Source organism: Acipenser ruthenus, chromosome 6 (genome assembly GCF_902713425.1).
Source record: "Acipenser ruthenus chromosome 6, fAciRut3.2 maternal haplotype, whole genome shotgun sequence".
Taxonomy (NCBI): Eukaryota; Metazoa; Chordata; class Actinopteri; order Acipenseriformes; family Acipenseridae; genus Acipenser; species Acipenser ruthenus.
In genome coordinates, this window is record NC_081194.1 from 62,661,129 (window position 1) to 62,677,635 (window position 16,507).

The 16,507-nt window shown below is 36.6% G+C and overlaps 1 protein-coding gene across 2 annotated transcripts in view; it reads left to right on the forward strand.

Moving 5' to 3' along the window:
* The window catches only part of LOC117410566 (autophagy protein 5), a 63,698-nt gene that overhangs the window by 42,217 nt on the left and 4,974 nt on the right, over positions 1 to 16,507 (forward strand). Inside the window, exon 7 of one of the 2 annotated variants that reach the window (XM_034017192.3) lies at positions 139 to 256. The exons of the other annotated variant lie outside the window; for it this stretch is intronic. Within the exon in view, the coding sequence (XP_033873083.3) occupies positions 139 to 256 (118 nt within the window). The remainder of the gene's footprint in view (positions 1 to 138; positions 257 to 16,507) is intronic. 2 annotated transcript variants of the gene reach the window in all.

Consider the following 16,507-nt stretch of genomic DNA (forward strand, 5'->3'; position numbering starts at 1 on the left):
TCTAAAATCTGCAACTGGCTTATTGTCAGGAGTAACTCCTTAAAACAATTCCAGTATGCTTTGAGTATTTACTTTATCACCCCCAAAAAGTTGAACCGTCTTCTCTCTTAGCATTGCCTCATTCTTTTCTTCACACAGACGACAAGCGACCGTCCTTTCATTCAGAAGCTGTTTCGACCAGTCACTGCAGAGGGGCAGACACACACCCTGGGTGATTTACTGAAGGAAATGTTTTCTGCTGCGGTAACTCCTAATGGTAGGCTGATAAACAGTTATATATTGCATATATGTGACGTCAGTGTGCAGTCTGACATACTGTGCTACAGACTTGACGTCTTTTGTTTGCATGCAGTGTGTTGTATTATTTTAGGTTACTGATTATCAATTTTACCTGGAAAGGAAAACCTGTGCACAGCCAGGTAAATTGCATCGTCTTTTCAGAGTGTCATGAACAGCGTTTCTATCTGGTGAAACAAAAGGCAAGGTCCTATGCATAAACCATTTGGATTCAAGCAAATGCATACAGCTTTACCTGTATTTTAAATATTTCTACCCTTGTTGAATATAATATACATATTGCACAGATTTTTAACACAAACAACAGTGACAAATACAAAAAAACTGAACTTCAGAGCCACCCTTGATAATAAGTAGCACTGCAAGAATCAGCCAAAACAGTGTGTCTGGGTCGCGTCAAAGGAAATTCATGAAGAAAACAGTGAGGTTCTCTGACAGTGAACCTGCAGCCTCTTGCATGCAGAAAAGCCTCCATCCCAAGTTTCTCTTTGAAGACTTGATTGTGTGGGCTGAAGCATTTTTTATATTTTTTATTTCTCCTTCTGTCTGGCTAGATGAAGGAGAAAGTATTCTTTGTGTCTCTTGCTTTGTTTTTTTTTTGTTTGTTTTTTTCCCGTGAAATCTTGGTAGATCTGAATAATATCAGATTGTTTGATTTCTTGGCAGCCGGTCCCTCTTTTTTTGTCTGCCTAGTTCAGTGCTTTCCAATTTTGTCTGCCTTGTTCAGTGCGTTCCAATTTTTTTCTTTTAGGATTGGGGACTTGATAACCTTAAGCATTCCCTGTGTGTGTGCGGGGGGGTCATAAGAATTGAAGCTTGGCAGAACTCTAAAATGTATGTATGTACTTGTATCAGAGGGGAGGATGTAGACAGCAAGGCTTCCTTTCAAGCTATGTTTGCAGCCTGGTAAGAAAGGTGACCAGACATGGGAAATGGACTCTGCAGACTTCAAAACAGTTTTATTAGCAGAGGCTTAATTAGTTGAACAACTCATTTATAGCTTGCAACTTTTCCTTTCAAGTCAAGCCAATCTTACAATACCTGTAAGACAAAGAGACACGTCTGGCTCACTATTAATGCATGGAGTTCTACGTTTTTCATTATGTTGACAAAAGGTTATTTTTAAATTTAATTGATATTGATGAATATTTATCGGGATTTGCAATACAACACAACAGAAGCCACGACTACCACATAAGGCTGTAACAACAAGGCTTCTGCTTGACATTAAAGTGTAAGTGGGACTGAAGTGGAATTTGTATTTTATAAAGAGTGTCTTTGCTTACTTGTACTCAGTCAGCCAAGAAGGAAGGTTCTTGTGGTGGCGCTAGATGTTAGGCCATATTTGAGTTTTTCCTATACAGTAGTCTCTCACTACTACAGACCCTCTGGCCTATAATCTGAGCATGGATATCATAATGGAATCAGGCCTTGAAGTTAACATATATTTGGTAGCATTTTGTTTTTTTTATGCAGTAGCATTTTTCTGATACCTTACGCTGCAGCTTATATGACCGACCCTGAGTGAACACGTACATAATTACCGGTATTAGTTTTTTAAACATGTACATTATTAGTATCTTTCATAAAGGGGAAAGCATTGCTAATAGAGCTTCCCGATTTGTAGATGAAGGCCCACAATACAAATTGGATTGGACAGTAGAGTACAAATACCTACAGTACAGTACAGAACAACATGGATACAATTTAAAAGGTATTAAGTTTGTTTTGAAGACCAAAAGTAAAATTAAATAACTGTTAAAAACATTACAATTTTAGTCATTGAATTTAAGACCTGACACTTCGATAAAGCACTTGAATTATTGGATTGGTCTCCGTTCTGTCGCAGAAATGTCCGGTTTTCAAATCGTATTTAGGCTACTGCAGTACCTTGCATGAGAAAATATCCTGCGTTTTCCAAAAACTTCAATCCATGTATAAAGTTTAATTCTAATTAGATTTTCTATCGTTAATCATGTAAACACAGAAAAGTGACGTTTTAAGAAAATCTGATTCAGTTTTCCGAAAACATTAGTTTTCAGAAAACGCTTTGTCATGTAAACGTACTGAATGCCTATAAAATACAAATTTAATCTGTCATGGAGAATGGCGGCTCCGGTTTTGTTATAATGTTTTGTTATAATGTTAATCCTGGTTTCACCCACGCTAAAAAATAAACACATAATAGGTAGATAATTATTACTTCATCAAAATTATGACTACGAAAAAAAAGGAGCAAATAGCTAGCTATAACGTTACCATGATCCAAGTAATAGCTTCCTTGTTTTATCAGTACCAATAATAGACCAAATACAATTTTGAGGTGCATTCATTTATTTTTCTTTTTATTATAGATTATCACCACCTTGCGTACTTCTCCTGTTTAACTAGTGAAATGTCTGCTGTAACAAAGAATGTTATATATTGCACCATCAAACTATAACTTACACACATAACTAACTAATGTCACTGTTTAATAAAATGAACCCATCCTTTATTCTGTTACTACTTCTTAGTTAATTTCTTCAGACTTGTACTGCATTTAAAATGCAGTGAAAAGACAGAGTGCAAGCATCCATATTTATGAACAAACCACTTAGTATAACATGTTACATGCATCTTTTAAATGTAGCGGTACCGTGATGGAATTAACTTTAATTTTCAAAAGAGCTCGGTTATGGTTGTAACCTTATAATTTATAAGGTCATACAATGCAGGATTCAACGATAATGTGGCATACATTACTTTTTTTTTTTTTTAAATCGCTGTCTTTTATAGGTGTATGATTTGTTAGTTACCAAAATCTCAGTAAACAACTGAAGACAGATAAGAGGATACTTTCATACCACTTAAATTTACACCAATGAAACATAACCTGGTTAACCGTACTGATGGCATTTCAAATGCTTGGATGACAGATATGGTTGCATTTTGATAAGGAATTGCATTAGTTCCATTACTTAGTTGAGAACAAGTTGGTTTCAATAAATACTTTCAGATTTAAATATAGGCCTACTATGTGATACTTTGGGACATTCTGTCTATTTAAAACAGTAGGTAGATGTTTTGTTTTTTAAAATTATTTTTTATATATACTGTAATTATTAGCTGAATAAACCGCTACCGAATAAGACCATTTTGCTAAGTGCTTTCCAGGCAGGTAGCAAATCCTCACCACTGCCTTTAAAAGTTAATTTCTAGCCCTGAATGGAATGCATGCTGACAGCAGCTATAGAAACTGAATTTACACTCATGTAAAAGTATGTATTGCTGAAAATAGTGACTTTCACGTATACATAGTACAGTAAAAGTCATCATGTGAAAGTAGCTTTAAAAAAAAGAAATGGCTAAAAGCATTGTGGCAAAGTGGTAACGACGTGCAGGTGAATGCAATGCAGAATAATCACATGGACAACGTTGGTACAGGTGCAAGGGTGTTTATTTAATTTAATAAATGTCCAGAGCCTTAAGGCAAACCTGCAAATAATAGTGCTGGAAGTGATACAGCGGCGTGTATCACTTCTATTTGTAATCCACGGGTTTGACCCGTAACCCCAAAAGTCCCGTTCAGACACCCACACAAAACACAAACACAAAGACAGTGCGTGATTCAAGTGCTAATGGTGCAAACAAAAGACAGTTCCTGTAGTGGAAAAAGGTGAGTGGTGAAGTCCGGGTTTCTCGCTGGCCTGCGGCTGCAGCTCCGGATCGTGCTCAGTAATCTTTAGTGAAACAACACACAAGACACACAGTGTTAGGACACAGACACGAAACACTCACGGTTTATTTTCACAAGACGGGCTCCTTCTCGGTTATTTAATTTAACCATATGCAAAGGAAGAGATCACTCAAGCCATGCCCCCTATTTATACCCTCGCCCATGACCCCGAGGTTAACGAGCGCATCCGCTCCTCCAGTCCTCGGATGCCACGCCGCTTACCGTCTGGGTCACTGAGCTCGGGTGCCATAGCTCCGCCCCTTTCCGAACTGACCGACTTCCATCTACCCTACGGAATAAATTGTCGTGCCATTTCATTAAGGGTACTCTGTTCCTCGTGCACCGTGCCCTCACAGGTCGAGAGGGAGATCTAACACTAAGACTCATTCGATCTCTGTCACAGCATTTATTACTGTCTGTATCTGTATCCCTGGTTTCCCCAAGGTTTATTACTAATTAAATAAATGTAAGTTGTGAAGAGTATCAAAAACATGAAAAAAGACACTTACATGACATTTTACAGGTTGCGATCAATATTCAGAAAATAAGAGAAAAAAAGTACAACTATAAAACTGATCATTTACAGTTAATATTCTATAAAAGTGGATCAGGGGGAAATCTTATTAAGGGAGCCCTGTACAATACTTGTACAGTAATGTGTGGAGCAGAGTGAGGCATTTTTACTATGTTTCCATCCTCTGTGGTATTCCCCTGCATGTGGACGTTGATTCAGAAAAAAAAAACTTTAGTTACTTTGGAATCATCATGAGTGGCATTGTTTAAAATGTGGTTGTTGCTGCAAATCAGGAATTATGTTCTGCTGTATAAAACATATCCTGATTGCATTGCTAGAAACAGTATTCATAGGTGTAGTACTAATAACTGTTCATTAATAACTATACCAACTGAGCAAGATATTTACAAAAAGTCTTTATAGATATTTTCAGGAAAGCAAAGCAATTACCCTAAATAGATTAATATTTGTTCATATGTTGTATTATTATTATTTGTGACAGAAGCCAAAAATTTTCACAAAAAGGTCTGTAATATATTTTACAACAAAGTTCAATTCAGTTCATTTTTCAGATCTACCAGGAGGTCCTGGCAACTCTTCTCAAAACATTCAGACAAAACCAACAGCGCTCGATACAAAACAATGAATATGTTTCCCATGCAATTATAAAACAACTGATATATTAATACGCAAACTAATTCCTAGAGCATTCAATCAGTTTAAAAAAACTAAACAAGAAAAACTCTCATCCCAGCCATATTGGGTTTGAAATATGAGTCTTCACAGAGAATGCATTACTGGAGAGTGGTTACATAAACAGACATTTCCAGCTCAAACCAAGTGGAACCAGGTAATGTGCCATGGACACATTTATAAACAAATAATAAGCAATCCCAGGCTACACCTCTTGCCTAGTCATGTGTTGACATGTTGTGAATCACCATTAATATGGATTTAAACATGCAGTTTTATATGACCGCATTTGTTTTGTTGGTACTTGTACAATGTTGGCAGTGCTCGGAAATCATGGTGCTGCAGACTGTTAATGCCTTAAACACACTTGGATTTCATAGAGATGGCAATTAGCTGATTCTGTGTTCAATACATTTTTTTTTAAAGAATTAAATCACTCACATGAGATGACGTCTTGTATTTGATGTTTAAATGCACAGCATATTCCTTTTATGTGAGTGTGTGTGGAATTCAGTTTTTAGTTACTCTCTCCAGTATTACAGCATTATAAGAAACACAACATAATTTAGAACAAATAAATAAACCAACCCCCCCCCCCCCCCCCCCCACCACCACCACCACCTTTTACTAACCCCTGGAGCAGCCCGCATGTGTGACTTGTAAGATCTCTACAGATTGGCCCACTGTTTCATGTGTCAGACCCCAGTATTAAAGTCCAGGATGTGTAGGATGACATATCAGCTTCTCTCTTCGCTCTTCCAGGGATTGTGTTTCAGCTAGCTGTCAGTTCGATGCATTATTATTAACGTTCTTGGATAATAATCCTGCATTCTTAGAAAATACAAATACTGCAGAATAAATTACATTTACCCAATTTAAATTCCTAGTTGAAATTTATCCTTTAAAACAGATTTGTCAAAAGATCACTCAGACTTCAACGACTGAAGAAAAACTGTAAATGTAGTAAAAAGAAGTAATTTTCCTGTCGTGTGGAATTGCCTGAAGTCAACAAAATGAAAACTATTGTGATCCATTTAGGCTTTGTCCACGTAGTCCCTGAACTTGCTGTATAATATAGTAATAATATTTTTTTGTTTTTTTTTCCCCCCATTCCCACTACTTTAGACTTAGTTTGGCAAATGAATCATAAGTCTCTGTCTACCTTCACCTCCACCCATAATAACATAAGTCGTAATTACAGCAAAGCAGTTACACGTTATTACTAATGCTGGCTTGAAGTAACACAGTAATAACCAGGGCTGTAATGGAACACAAGGCGTGTTAATTTCTATTCTGCATAACTTTATCAGAGTACCATTGTTGATCAGAATAAACACAGCAACTGCTTTACTGTAAGTTTCAGTCTAGATTTACTGTACATAACTCCAGTCGTGGTCAGCTACCACACAGTAGAGCGTTCATCAATGGGCACTATCCCTTACCTTATTTACTGAAATTTACGTTGCACTTTTTGGACATAACTAGACCCTTAATTGAATTGATAATTTGCTTAATTAGACCTTTTTAATTGTTTTCAGCTCTTAAGTTAGGGTTACTTATAAAATGTTATAGCTAACTTGAAATTTGCCACTGTTTAAGAGCTGAAAACAATTATGAAGGTCTAATTAAGCAAATTATCAAATGAACAATTGATTAATGGTCTAGTTAAGTAATTGAGAGCTCAATTGGAGTGAAAACCAGCAGACACAGGGTCCCCAGGACCAGGGTTGGGAGCTGCTGCTTTAAGGTACGTTAATATAGGGTTCTGTGCTGGCACAGGGAAATTATAAAGTTAACCATTAATTATTGTGTTTTTTTTTTTCATTAAAAGTCAAATGTGACTTATTTGTGTTCGAATTTGGGGATGTAACTTGAATTCAGAGGCTATTTAATTTGAGTAAATACGGTAATTAGTATGGATCAGCCGGGATTGGGGTGTTCCAGTTTATGGAGCCTGAATCTTGAGGTTAGATTAAAGAATGGTTGTCTTCTCGGCTCTGCTTTTTCAATAGCCTTCAGCTTGTTTGCACACCTAAGGTAGTTTTAGCTGCAGGCACAGACAATGCCTGCTAAAGCTTTAAGGATAGCTTTGCAGATTATGAAATTTTACTTTGGTGCTGTACAAACAGGAATCTAGACTACCCAAAGTAAAGATAGTAGATCAAATCATTCTTACAAATACACAATTAAACAACAATAACAGTACTTACTGTATATAAATATAACACATTCTATAGTGTTTATATTCAGAGGTTCTAATTTGAGAAGTTACATCCAAAAAGCCTGTTTCTTCTTTCCAAGTGGAAATCTTACAATTATGGTAAAACACTTTTTAATCTGAAAATGTTCCGTCAATCTTCTTACTTAACCAGTGTTCAGGATCCGTTTTGAAACAACAAATAAAGGCATGAGCTTTTAAAAACAAAGGGATGAGCTTTTAAAACAAATCAAGGTATGAGCTTTCTAAAACAAATAAAGGTATGAGCTTTTTAAGTGCATTAAGTTATAATAAACACAGATTTTATACTTTAGAAAACAATAAAATAGAAAATCTGAACTTCTACATATTCCAGTTTATCTATCTATTCATTTATTTGTGTATTATTTATTCATAATAAATGCTAATTTTCATGTTGAATGTTAAATTGTACTGTGATTAAACTTTCCATTCTTTTTTTTACTCAAGGAATTGATAGCCGCTGTTCAAAACAAATACAAAAGGATTACTTTGGGCGGAAATAAGAGCAGTCATCATACCCTGTAGCTGGTATAATCAAAAGCCCTTGCATAGCGGGTGTTCATCCTTTTGAATAAATTAGAGCTTGCAAAATTCAGTTTCTACTTTGTGGTACTTCAGTGTTTATCGGTTTTCCATTTTTATATGCCAGTCGGGTTTTTCCAGGTTAAAATTTTTTTTGTTTTTTTTTATATAAACATTATTTTAAATGATAATGAAGTGTTGTATTAGATATAAGAAACAACAGCACTATGATCACAGTTCTAGGGACAGTAGAACTAAGATCACAGTTCTAAATTGAGTAAATCCAGTTAACAGGTTGCAGGTTTACTGTGGATGGGGCAATTTGCCTGTGATTTGTGCATAAGGGAAAATTTAGGCAATATGTGTAACAATATGTTTATGAACACTACAGAAGTCTGATATACATACTGCTCAACGGCTCTATGCATGTATTTACATATTGACTAGTTTTTAACGACACTGGTGCAGGTAGTTTTTATTTATTATTTATTTTTTATTGTATTTCAGTTTCACATGGGGATTAAAAGCTTTTCAGTGTACCGTTAACCCAATGGGGTGAGCCACTATCTTCACGTCTTAGTTACAGAGGCTGTGAAACGGAGTTCAAACAGAATTTTGCCCCGTTAATTGATACCTGTTGGGAGTATTGATTGTATTTCAACTTTATTTTCTAGTGGGATTGTGGGGAAAAGAAGCAAGTGTCTCTTAGTTATGACAGGGAGCCAAGACTTGTTGGGGGCTGTGCATATGTTTGCACAAACTGAAACTGTTAGGCGTTTACCAAGAAAAACAAGTGCGCAGTTAACCAGGGGAGCAAATTTCAGCTAAGAAAGTTCGACCTAAATCAGACTTTCCTTTAAGGGAGTCAGGCTACTTGTTAAACCATCAAGGGCTAGTTGGCAGAAACTTGTCTTTCACAAGGCTCTCTCATCTCATCTCGTCCTCTCATCTGAGTCCTCTCATCTCAAAGCTGCAAGTTTTGAAACACAAAAAAAGCATTGTGTCTTTTCATGTAACAATGTCGGGCATTACACCGACTCATATTCTTGGGTTCCCGAAAGCCGAATCAAATAATAATTAGAGTTAGGCCATAGTGACACACATATCAACTGCTTTTCCAAGCCACAGGCCGTTTTAGAAGTGCTGAAATACTGATGAATTGTAATTATGTACAGCTTTGTGTTGGAACATGAAAAACACACACAATTTAATATAAAAAAGGCATTGGTTAAAAATCACAAAGCTAATATTTTTTAGTATTTAGACAACATGATGATGTTTAGAATCATGATGAGGACAGCCTTTTTAGACTTTGATTATGTCCTCCATGTCTCTGTTCAGAAGGCTAATGTGTTGTCCACCTTGTGGTGAAAAGTCACCAGCTTCTAAATACGGCTATAAGTAACTGACTTCCAATGGCATGTATGTCAGTCGATGAGATTCAATTAAGCAGGAACTAGGATTTTAGAGGGTCTAAAGACAGGCAGGGAGTTTTCAGGCTGCGACTGTCCCTTACACTAAACAATTAACAATTAAAAAGCTAAAATGCCCAAACATTGCTTGCAAATATAAAATACTATTTGCCATGATTTGTAATTAATCCCTAAACAGGGTAAGGATGTGGCATTGAAAATAGGATCAATTGATTTTTATAAAGACATGGGAACAAGTTAGTGAGAGTATTTGAGAAGAGCCTGTCTGCCTTTACATATGTACATTATGATTTACTGTATAATAATAATAATCTTTATTTTTATATATAGCGCCTTTCATAGTGGACCACCATCACAAAGTGCTTTACAGAGGTAGGCTGTGAAGTGTGCATTATATGCAAAGTCACTTACAATAGGACATTGATTTAACATCTCATCCGCAGGATGGAGCACATTGAGGTTGAGTGACTCGCTCAGGGTTACACAGTCAGTCAGTCAGTGGCAGAGGTGGGATTAGAACCGATGACCTCCTGGTTACAAGCCCTGGACTTTAACCACTGGACCACACTGCCTCCTTACTGTATACATGTTACAACATTCTTTTCCACAAGTTATTGAGACTATCACCAACACGTTGTATATGTATGTACAGTTGATGTAGATCACCGTGAGATGTTGATACTGATACTAATAGCTGTAGTGTTGTTATTACAGTATTGCTGTTGTGGGGGATGTATGATGCTAACACAAAAAAACTTTAACAATTCATAATCTAGAACCCTGACATTCTGTAGTGAGCCACTCATTATAAAGTTATCTGTACTGTTAAATGTATATGAATAATATGATACCTCTGACTTAACCAGCATATCATGTAAAACTACAGTAGCTGTCTGTCGCTTGGTAAAGTAGCAACAGAGCAATCTACAGTATAAATATATTATTGCCATTTAGATGGCTCATTCTGTCATTCCACCAGGATTAGAGATTGAAACAATTCTATACTATTCAGTACTGGTCTATAAATATATTTGCTTTTCTTATATAAACGCTGGAGGATAAAGCTTTAAAAAGCTTACAAATGTGTACTTTACATTTTGTTTTTATACATGCTTTATAACTAGAGGCTGAGGCAACTGATTCCCAGTGTCAGGATGCCTGCTATTTGGGATTATAAAACCCATTCGTTATTTTGAGACTACATACTTCTAGGATGATGTTACCCCCTGGCTAATAGCAGTGTTGTATCATTACTTTTCATACAGCTTATCAGAAGATTGGAGTGGTAGAAAGCAATTGTGTGGGATGTATTCTGATTTTGTTTTCACACAAAACAGCACAAGTCAAAATCCCATTGCATTATGTTGAAGAAAAGCAGAGTAAACGCTGGATACATTTCCGTATAGGTCACAAAATCTGTTATAACTGATTGGAAACTAAACTAATTGGTTTAATCTTCACAGATTCTGTGTACGTATCCCCTAATTCGATTTACTATACAGGCATTTCCTGATAAATGCTCCACTGTACTGTAAACTGTGTATTTAGCTGCCATTTCCATAATGTCTTCACAGGCAGAAACCAGTTTGGTAAGCTGAAATGAATCCTATTGAAGGTAAAGGTTATCTCTCTTTTATATTATTTGTTTATTTAGCAGACGCCTTTATCCAAGGCGACTTACAGAGACTCGGGTGTGTGAACTATGCATCAGCTGCAGAGTCACTTACAATTACGTCTTACCCGAAAGACGGAGCACAAGGAGGTTAGGTGACTTGCTGAGGGTCACACAATGAGTCAGTGGCTGAGCCGGGATTTGAACCGGGGACCTTCTGGTTACAAGCCCATTTCTTTAACCACTGGACCACACAGCCCAGTTCTTGCTCTGACTAGGTATCATAATACAACTCGAAGGGGGGTTGATACCTTGACATCTGAATGGTTTAAAAAAAAAAAAAAGCCCAGAGCTTTTACACTCTTTTTGACTAACGGTGGAATAGAAAATGTATTTTAAAAGATAGGTAACTGAAAAATGGAACAGAAATGTACTTTAAATACAGTAGGTACCGGTGACTGAAAAAGAAAAATTTACATTTTGGAATAAAGCAAGAGAAGTGTAACTACCAACCAAAGTGCAAATGTCCAGATGATGCAATGTCAGTGTCACCTCCATAAACAAGTTCGTTGGAATTTGGTAATGGCTAGTTTGAAGTTAACAAGACTTTCAGTTTCAAGTTAGTAAGAATCTCTCCATCAATGTGGTTAGCCTGATTAAGGGTTAGCCCCCTCCAATCTTCACAATTCTATTACCCTAAATCTGCTGAATTACAGGTTTCAGTTTTAAGAACTGAGGTACATAGTCATACTTTGAGAGGATATGGTGGGATGATCTCAACAATGAGGTAGGTTGTACAGGAAAATTGTCGAAAGGGAAACAGTCACTGTTCCAGAGGTTCCATATTCTACTGATCTGTCGTTGTGGCGAATCGTGAAATAGGTGTTAAAAGATCAAAATCAGACCACAATATCTATATTTAGCCATTCATCCGTTAGGATTACCTTCTAGAGTTTATTTACTTCATTTTTTGGAACTTTGTTCTTACTGTCAATTTTTAGTATATGCATGTTAAAGCATGTTCTATAACATATGTTCAGTAGTTGCACTTCACTGTATGCCTTGTAGAGTGATCAGTCTTTGCAGCATGTCTTGGTATGGGTGTACATCACACTACAGACATAAAGGTATAACTAAATGTCACTAGGGTTATGTCAGACCAATATGAAATAATACAATAGCCAACAACAAAACTGGATCTAAAGAACTGAAATAATAGCTACACAGCAGACTAAATGCAAGCAAACATATTACAACAGAGATCTATCTTTAAAAAGAAACAGTCTGCTTTTGTCTAATATGTTTTAGCTATACAATATCTTACTCCAGACCTGCTACACACAATTACTGTATATTTTTTCTTACACATTATATAATAGGCATTGGGCTATTTCTCTTGTTCCAGAGTGACTGGCTTCTGTAATAACTCCCCTCAGGCTTGGCTTTGGTGTACCATAACGGTGTAAACACCCTTTCTTGGCATTCCGTCATACAAGGACAGCACATAAACTATAACTCAATAACCCCATGCTGTATTCTTCAAATTTACTTTTTAAGAGCCCATCCCCCAGTGTTGCTGTTTGTTTGGATATGAGCTATTTTACATTTTGGATTTCTTTCTAGGGATATAGGGTTATGCTTGAATTAGAGGAATTATGAATTTTCAAGCCCTTTTAAAACTCAGTTCTGCTTTGTGTGATTGGTACCATATGTTTAATGGAGAGCAGATGCACATGTCTGGCTTTTGCAGTGTGCCAGAAATTTCACTTGTGTGGAGTAAAACCAGGTAGTGCACTCGGTAAGTGTTATCCCTGTAATGTACACGGCCATGACACTGTAATCCTGCAGTATTTGTCATCATAGGGGCTATATAAACAAGAAAATGATGAAGAGGTGCCTTCAAAATGCTTTTCATTAGCAGGCCATCTAGATTACCCGAGGAGCAAATCACAAGTCGCCCCCCCGACCCTGTCGAAAGTCTCCCTGCTGCCCTGTGGTAATCACAGCATGCCAGTATGACAAACGGCCTGTTTAAAAGGAAGCACGTTGGTCTGAAGGGCTGCTGTAATGCATCGCTAATTAAAAAGGCCAGGAAAGAGTCTTCCACTGATAACATAATGCAGAGTGACGTTTTGAAACTCGATTTAAATATCCTTACTGCAAGTTTGCAAACAGTTTTAGAAATGCACAATGTATGGTAACTATGTAGGGGTGTGCTAAACAAATCTGATACCATGGCTTGAACAGCTAGCATAACATCTCTGTTAAGGGTTATTTAACCTTTCTGTTTTCCGATCTTCCCGTTTCACTTCTATCATTCTGCGGTCTCTCCCAAAGCTGGTGGCGCAGTGATTACGTAGGGACTGGCAGCTCTCTGGTTACTTCATGTATTTCCAGTTGGGTGCACCTCCAAAGCCTTGTCTGATCAATAGGTTATATGTCTCATTTGGTGGTACTTAAGTAGGAATACATTATCTACCAGTTTCCTACCTTTCTTATTAGTTTTATTAGCATAAAAATATAGTTTTATAGAAAACTGCATTTTTTGAGGATTAGCTAGCTAATCATGAAAAGTGATTGAGGCCACCAAACTAATTTCCACATTCAAACCTATGTACCGTAAGTCGAATTCAAATCTATGCCCCCAGACAAGTGAAAGGCGATTGAATTAGCCAGTGAGCCCACCTAGCCCCAGGTCATAGGTGTATAGCTTTAATGAACAAGTGTTAAGAGGTTTTACAACAGTAACCCCATTGCTACAGTGTCAGCGACTGAAACTCGGGCTTATCTTATAACGCTGTTGTTGGTGGCATTTTAGAAGAACATAAGTAAATGTACCCATTGATCCAGCAATGCCTGTCCTGTTACTAATAGCTGATTGATCCCAAAATATTATAAGCTAACTTTCAAAAGTTACTAACATTGCAATAACATATACTCAAAGAAGATCTAGTCTGAGACTGCTTTAGTAACCATTCCTTGACGTCTCTGGTTAATTACCTTTTTTGCACAGCAAAAACACCCTCCTGGGTGCTATTGTGTAAATTGCTGATTCTCTCAAGGTAAAATGTATTCTATCTCAACCAGCACAAAACATATTTTTGATGATATCGGCCACTACTATGAAACTACAGTAAATGTTTACATTTTAAATGACAAATACTGTATATGTTTATGAATTCTACAGGTTAATCTTACGTCTGTGCAAGTAATACCTTTCTGTTGGTCCTCAATTCAGGAATTCTTCAGAATTTTCAATATCTATTCTTTTATGCATCATGACTGTCAGATATCCTGCACCAGGAAACATTAGGGCAATATGATTCCGTCTGAAGATGAATTAACATTTTAAAATTAACTTTTGATGAGAACCTTCGGGCAGGCATCCTGGACTCTACATAACCCTTCTCCTGACCTGACCTCTCCCAGTTTTCCCCCCGTAGCAGAGACACAAATCCTTCAGCATGATGTATGTACCAAAGACGGCAGTCTTTTTTTTTTTTTTTTTTTCATGGATTCAATTAGTTGGATTTTTGCTGATCAACACCGGAGAAGTTAAAGAATTTGTCAGATGCTGAGCAAAAGCATTGTCCAGACACCCCCGGGTCAGTCAAGCAGTTCATCATTATTTAACCTGCTTTTAATTTGGCCCTTATTTGCGTGTGTAGAAATAAAATACAGCTGTTGTGCGCTGCTGGAAAGCAGTCTTGTTTTTTTCTGTTTAGTTAGCAAAATGCAAACAGATCACGTAGAAAATGGTTGGTGAAAAACGGGGTTTGCAAAGATGAATTTAACCTTTTGCACTTATCTGCATCCGACTACGGAAACTGGCATTGGATTGAAGTTAATGTACAGCAGCCTAAAATCAGCCCACAAATTTGACTTATGCGGTTCTATAAAGCAGTCTATAAAAATGCCTTCTAAATGATTTTTGCTGTTTTTGCTACAGCAAACAACTATTTCTTTAATGAGCTTGTTACAGAAGTTTGGAGTTTGTATGTAGGAGTAATAGGGAGTAATAGCTTTTTAAAACATTGGCTTGTATACTAATTAAAAGCTTAACACTTATAACATTCGCTTGTTTATATGATGTATGATCAGTATTATCAGAAGTTATCTGCGGTATTCCTCAGGGTTCTGTTTTAGGCCCCTTGTTATTTTCTTCTATATATGTTGCCATTAGGCGACATTATTTGCAGACATGGAGTTAGCTTCCATTGTTACACTGATGACACCACTGTACTTGTCTGTAAGTCCAGGCAACCCATGTACTGGGGCTCTATTAGTTGCATGCCTTGCTGATATAAAGTGTTGGATGTTTCAAGTAAAAAGCATTGATTTACAGGAGTTAGGGTTCAGCAGTTTTTCATCAAATCTAAAACTGGAAATGAGGAATTTTGACTTTTGATCCAAATTTATCATTCGAGTCTCATATTAAAAAAAATACTAAAGTTTATTTTTATCATTTGAGGAATATAGCCAAACTTAGACCCATTCTCTCTGTACCTGACTCTGAAAAGCTAATGCATGCCTTTGTTTCATCCAGAATAGATTATTGTAATGTTCTGTTTACTGGTATTCCTAAACGAGTGGTGTCTCGTTTACAGCTAGTTCAAAACTCTGCTGCCAGAATTTGAACTAAAACCAAAACAAATGAGCATATTACCCCTGTCAAGAATCAAGAACCATTGAGCTTCTGTTCTGAAGTTATTATTATTATTATTTATTTCTTAGCAGACACCCTTATCCAGGGCGACTTACAATTGTTACAAGATATCACATTATACATTATTTCACATTATACAGATATCACATTATTTTTACATACAATTACCCATTTATACAGTTGGGTTTTTACTGGAGCAATCTAGGTAAAGTACCTTGCTCAAGGGTACAACAGCAGTGTCCCCCACTGGGGATTGAACCCACAACTCTCCGGTCAAGAGTCCAGAGCCCTAACCACTACTCCACACTGCTGCCCAGTTACAGTTATGTTACAGTTGTGGACTTTTGGGCAGTTTAATAACATAGTGTGTTCAGTTGCCCTGAAAAATAAGAAATATAAGCCACTGATGACTGAAGATATATGACAGTTTCAACAAAATGATACTACATTGTAATTAAAAACAGCAGTCAGAGACCATAGAATTAATATAGACTTTACATTTCTTCTCTACCAATCACATAGTAACAGATACAATTTTAAATTAATTATTAGTTTATTTTTTCTATAAAGTTGCATGGAAAAACAAGTAGAAGTTTATAGCTTGGTCTTTTTAGGTTATAGCCAATAACTAATTTAAACACTGATGATCTGTTAAAAAAAAAAAAGTAGCTTTAATTTGTAGCTAATAAATAATGTAACATGTACTGACATTGCCACAGATTCATATTGAATTCAAGTGGAGAACAGTATTTCTTTTTTTATCAATGTCTTCATATCTTTCCTTCACACAGAACTTTTCTGAGGCTAGACCTT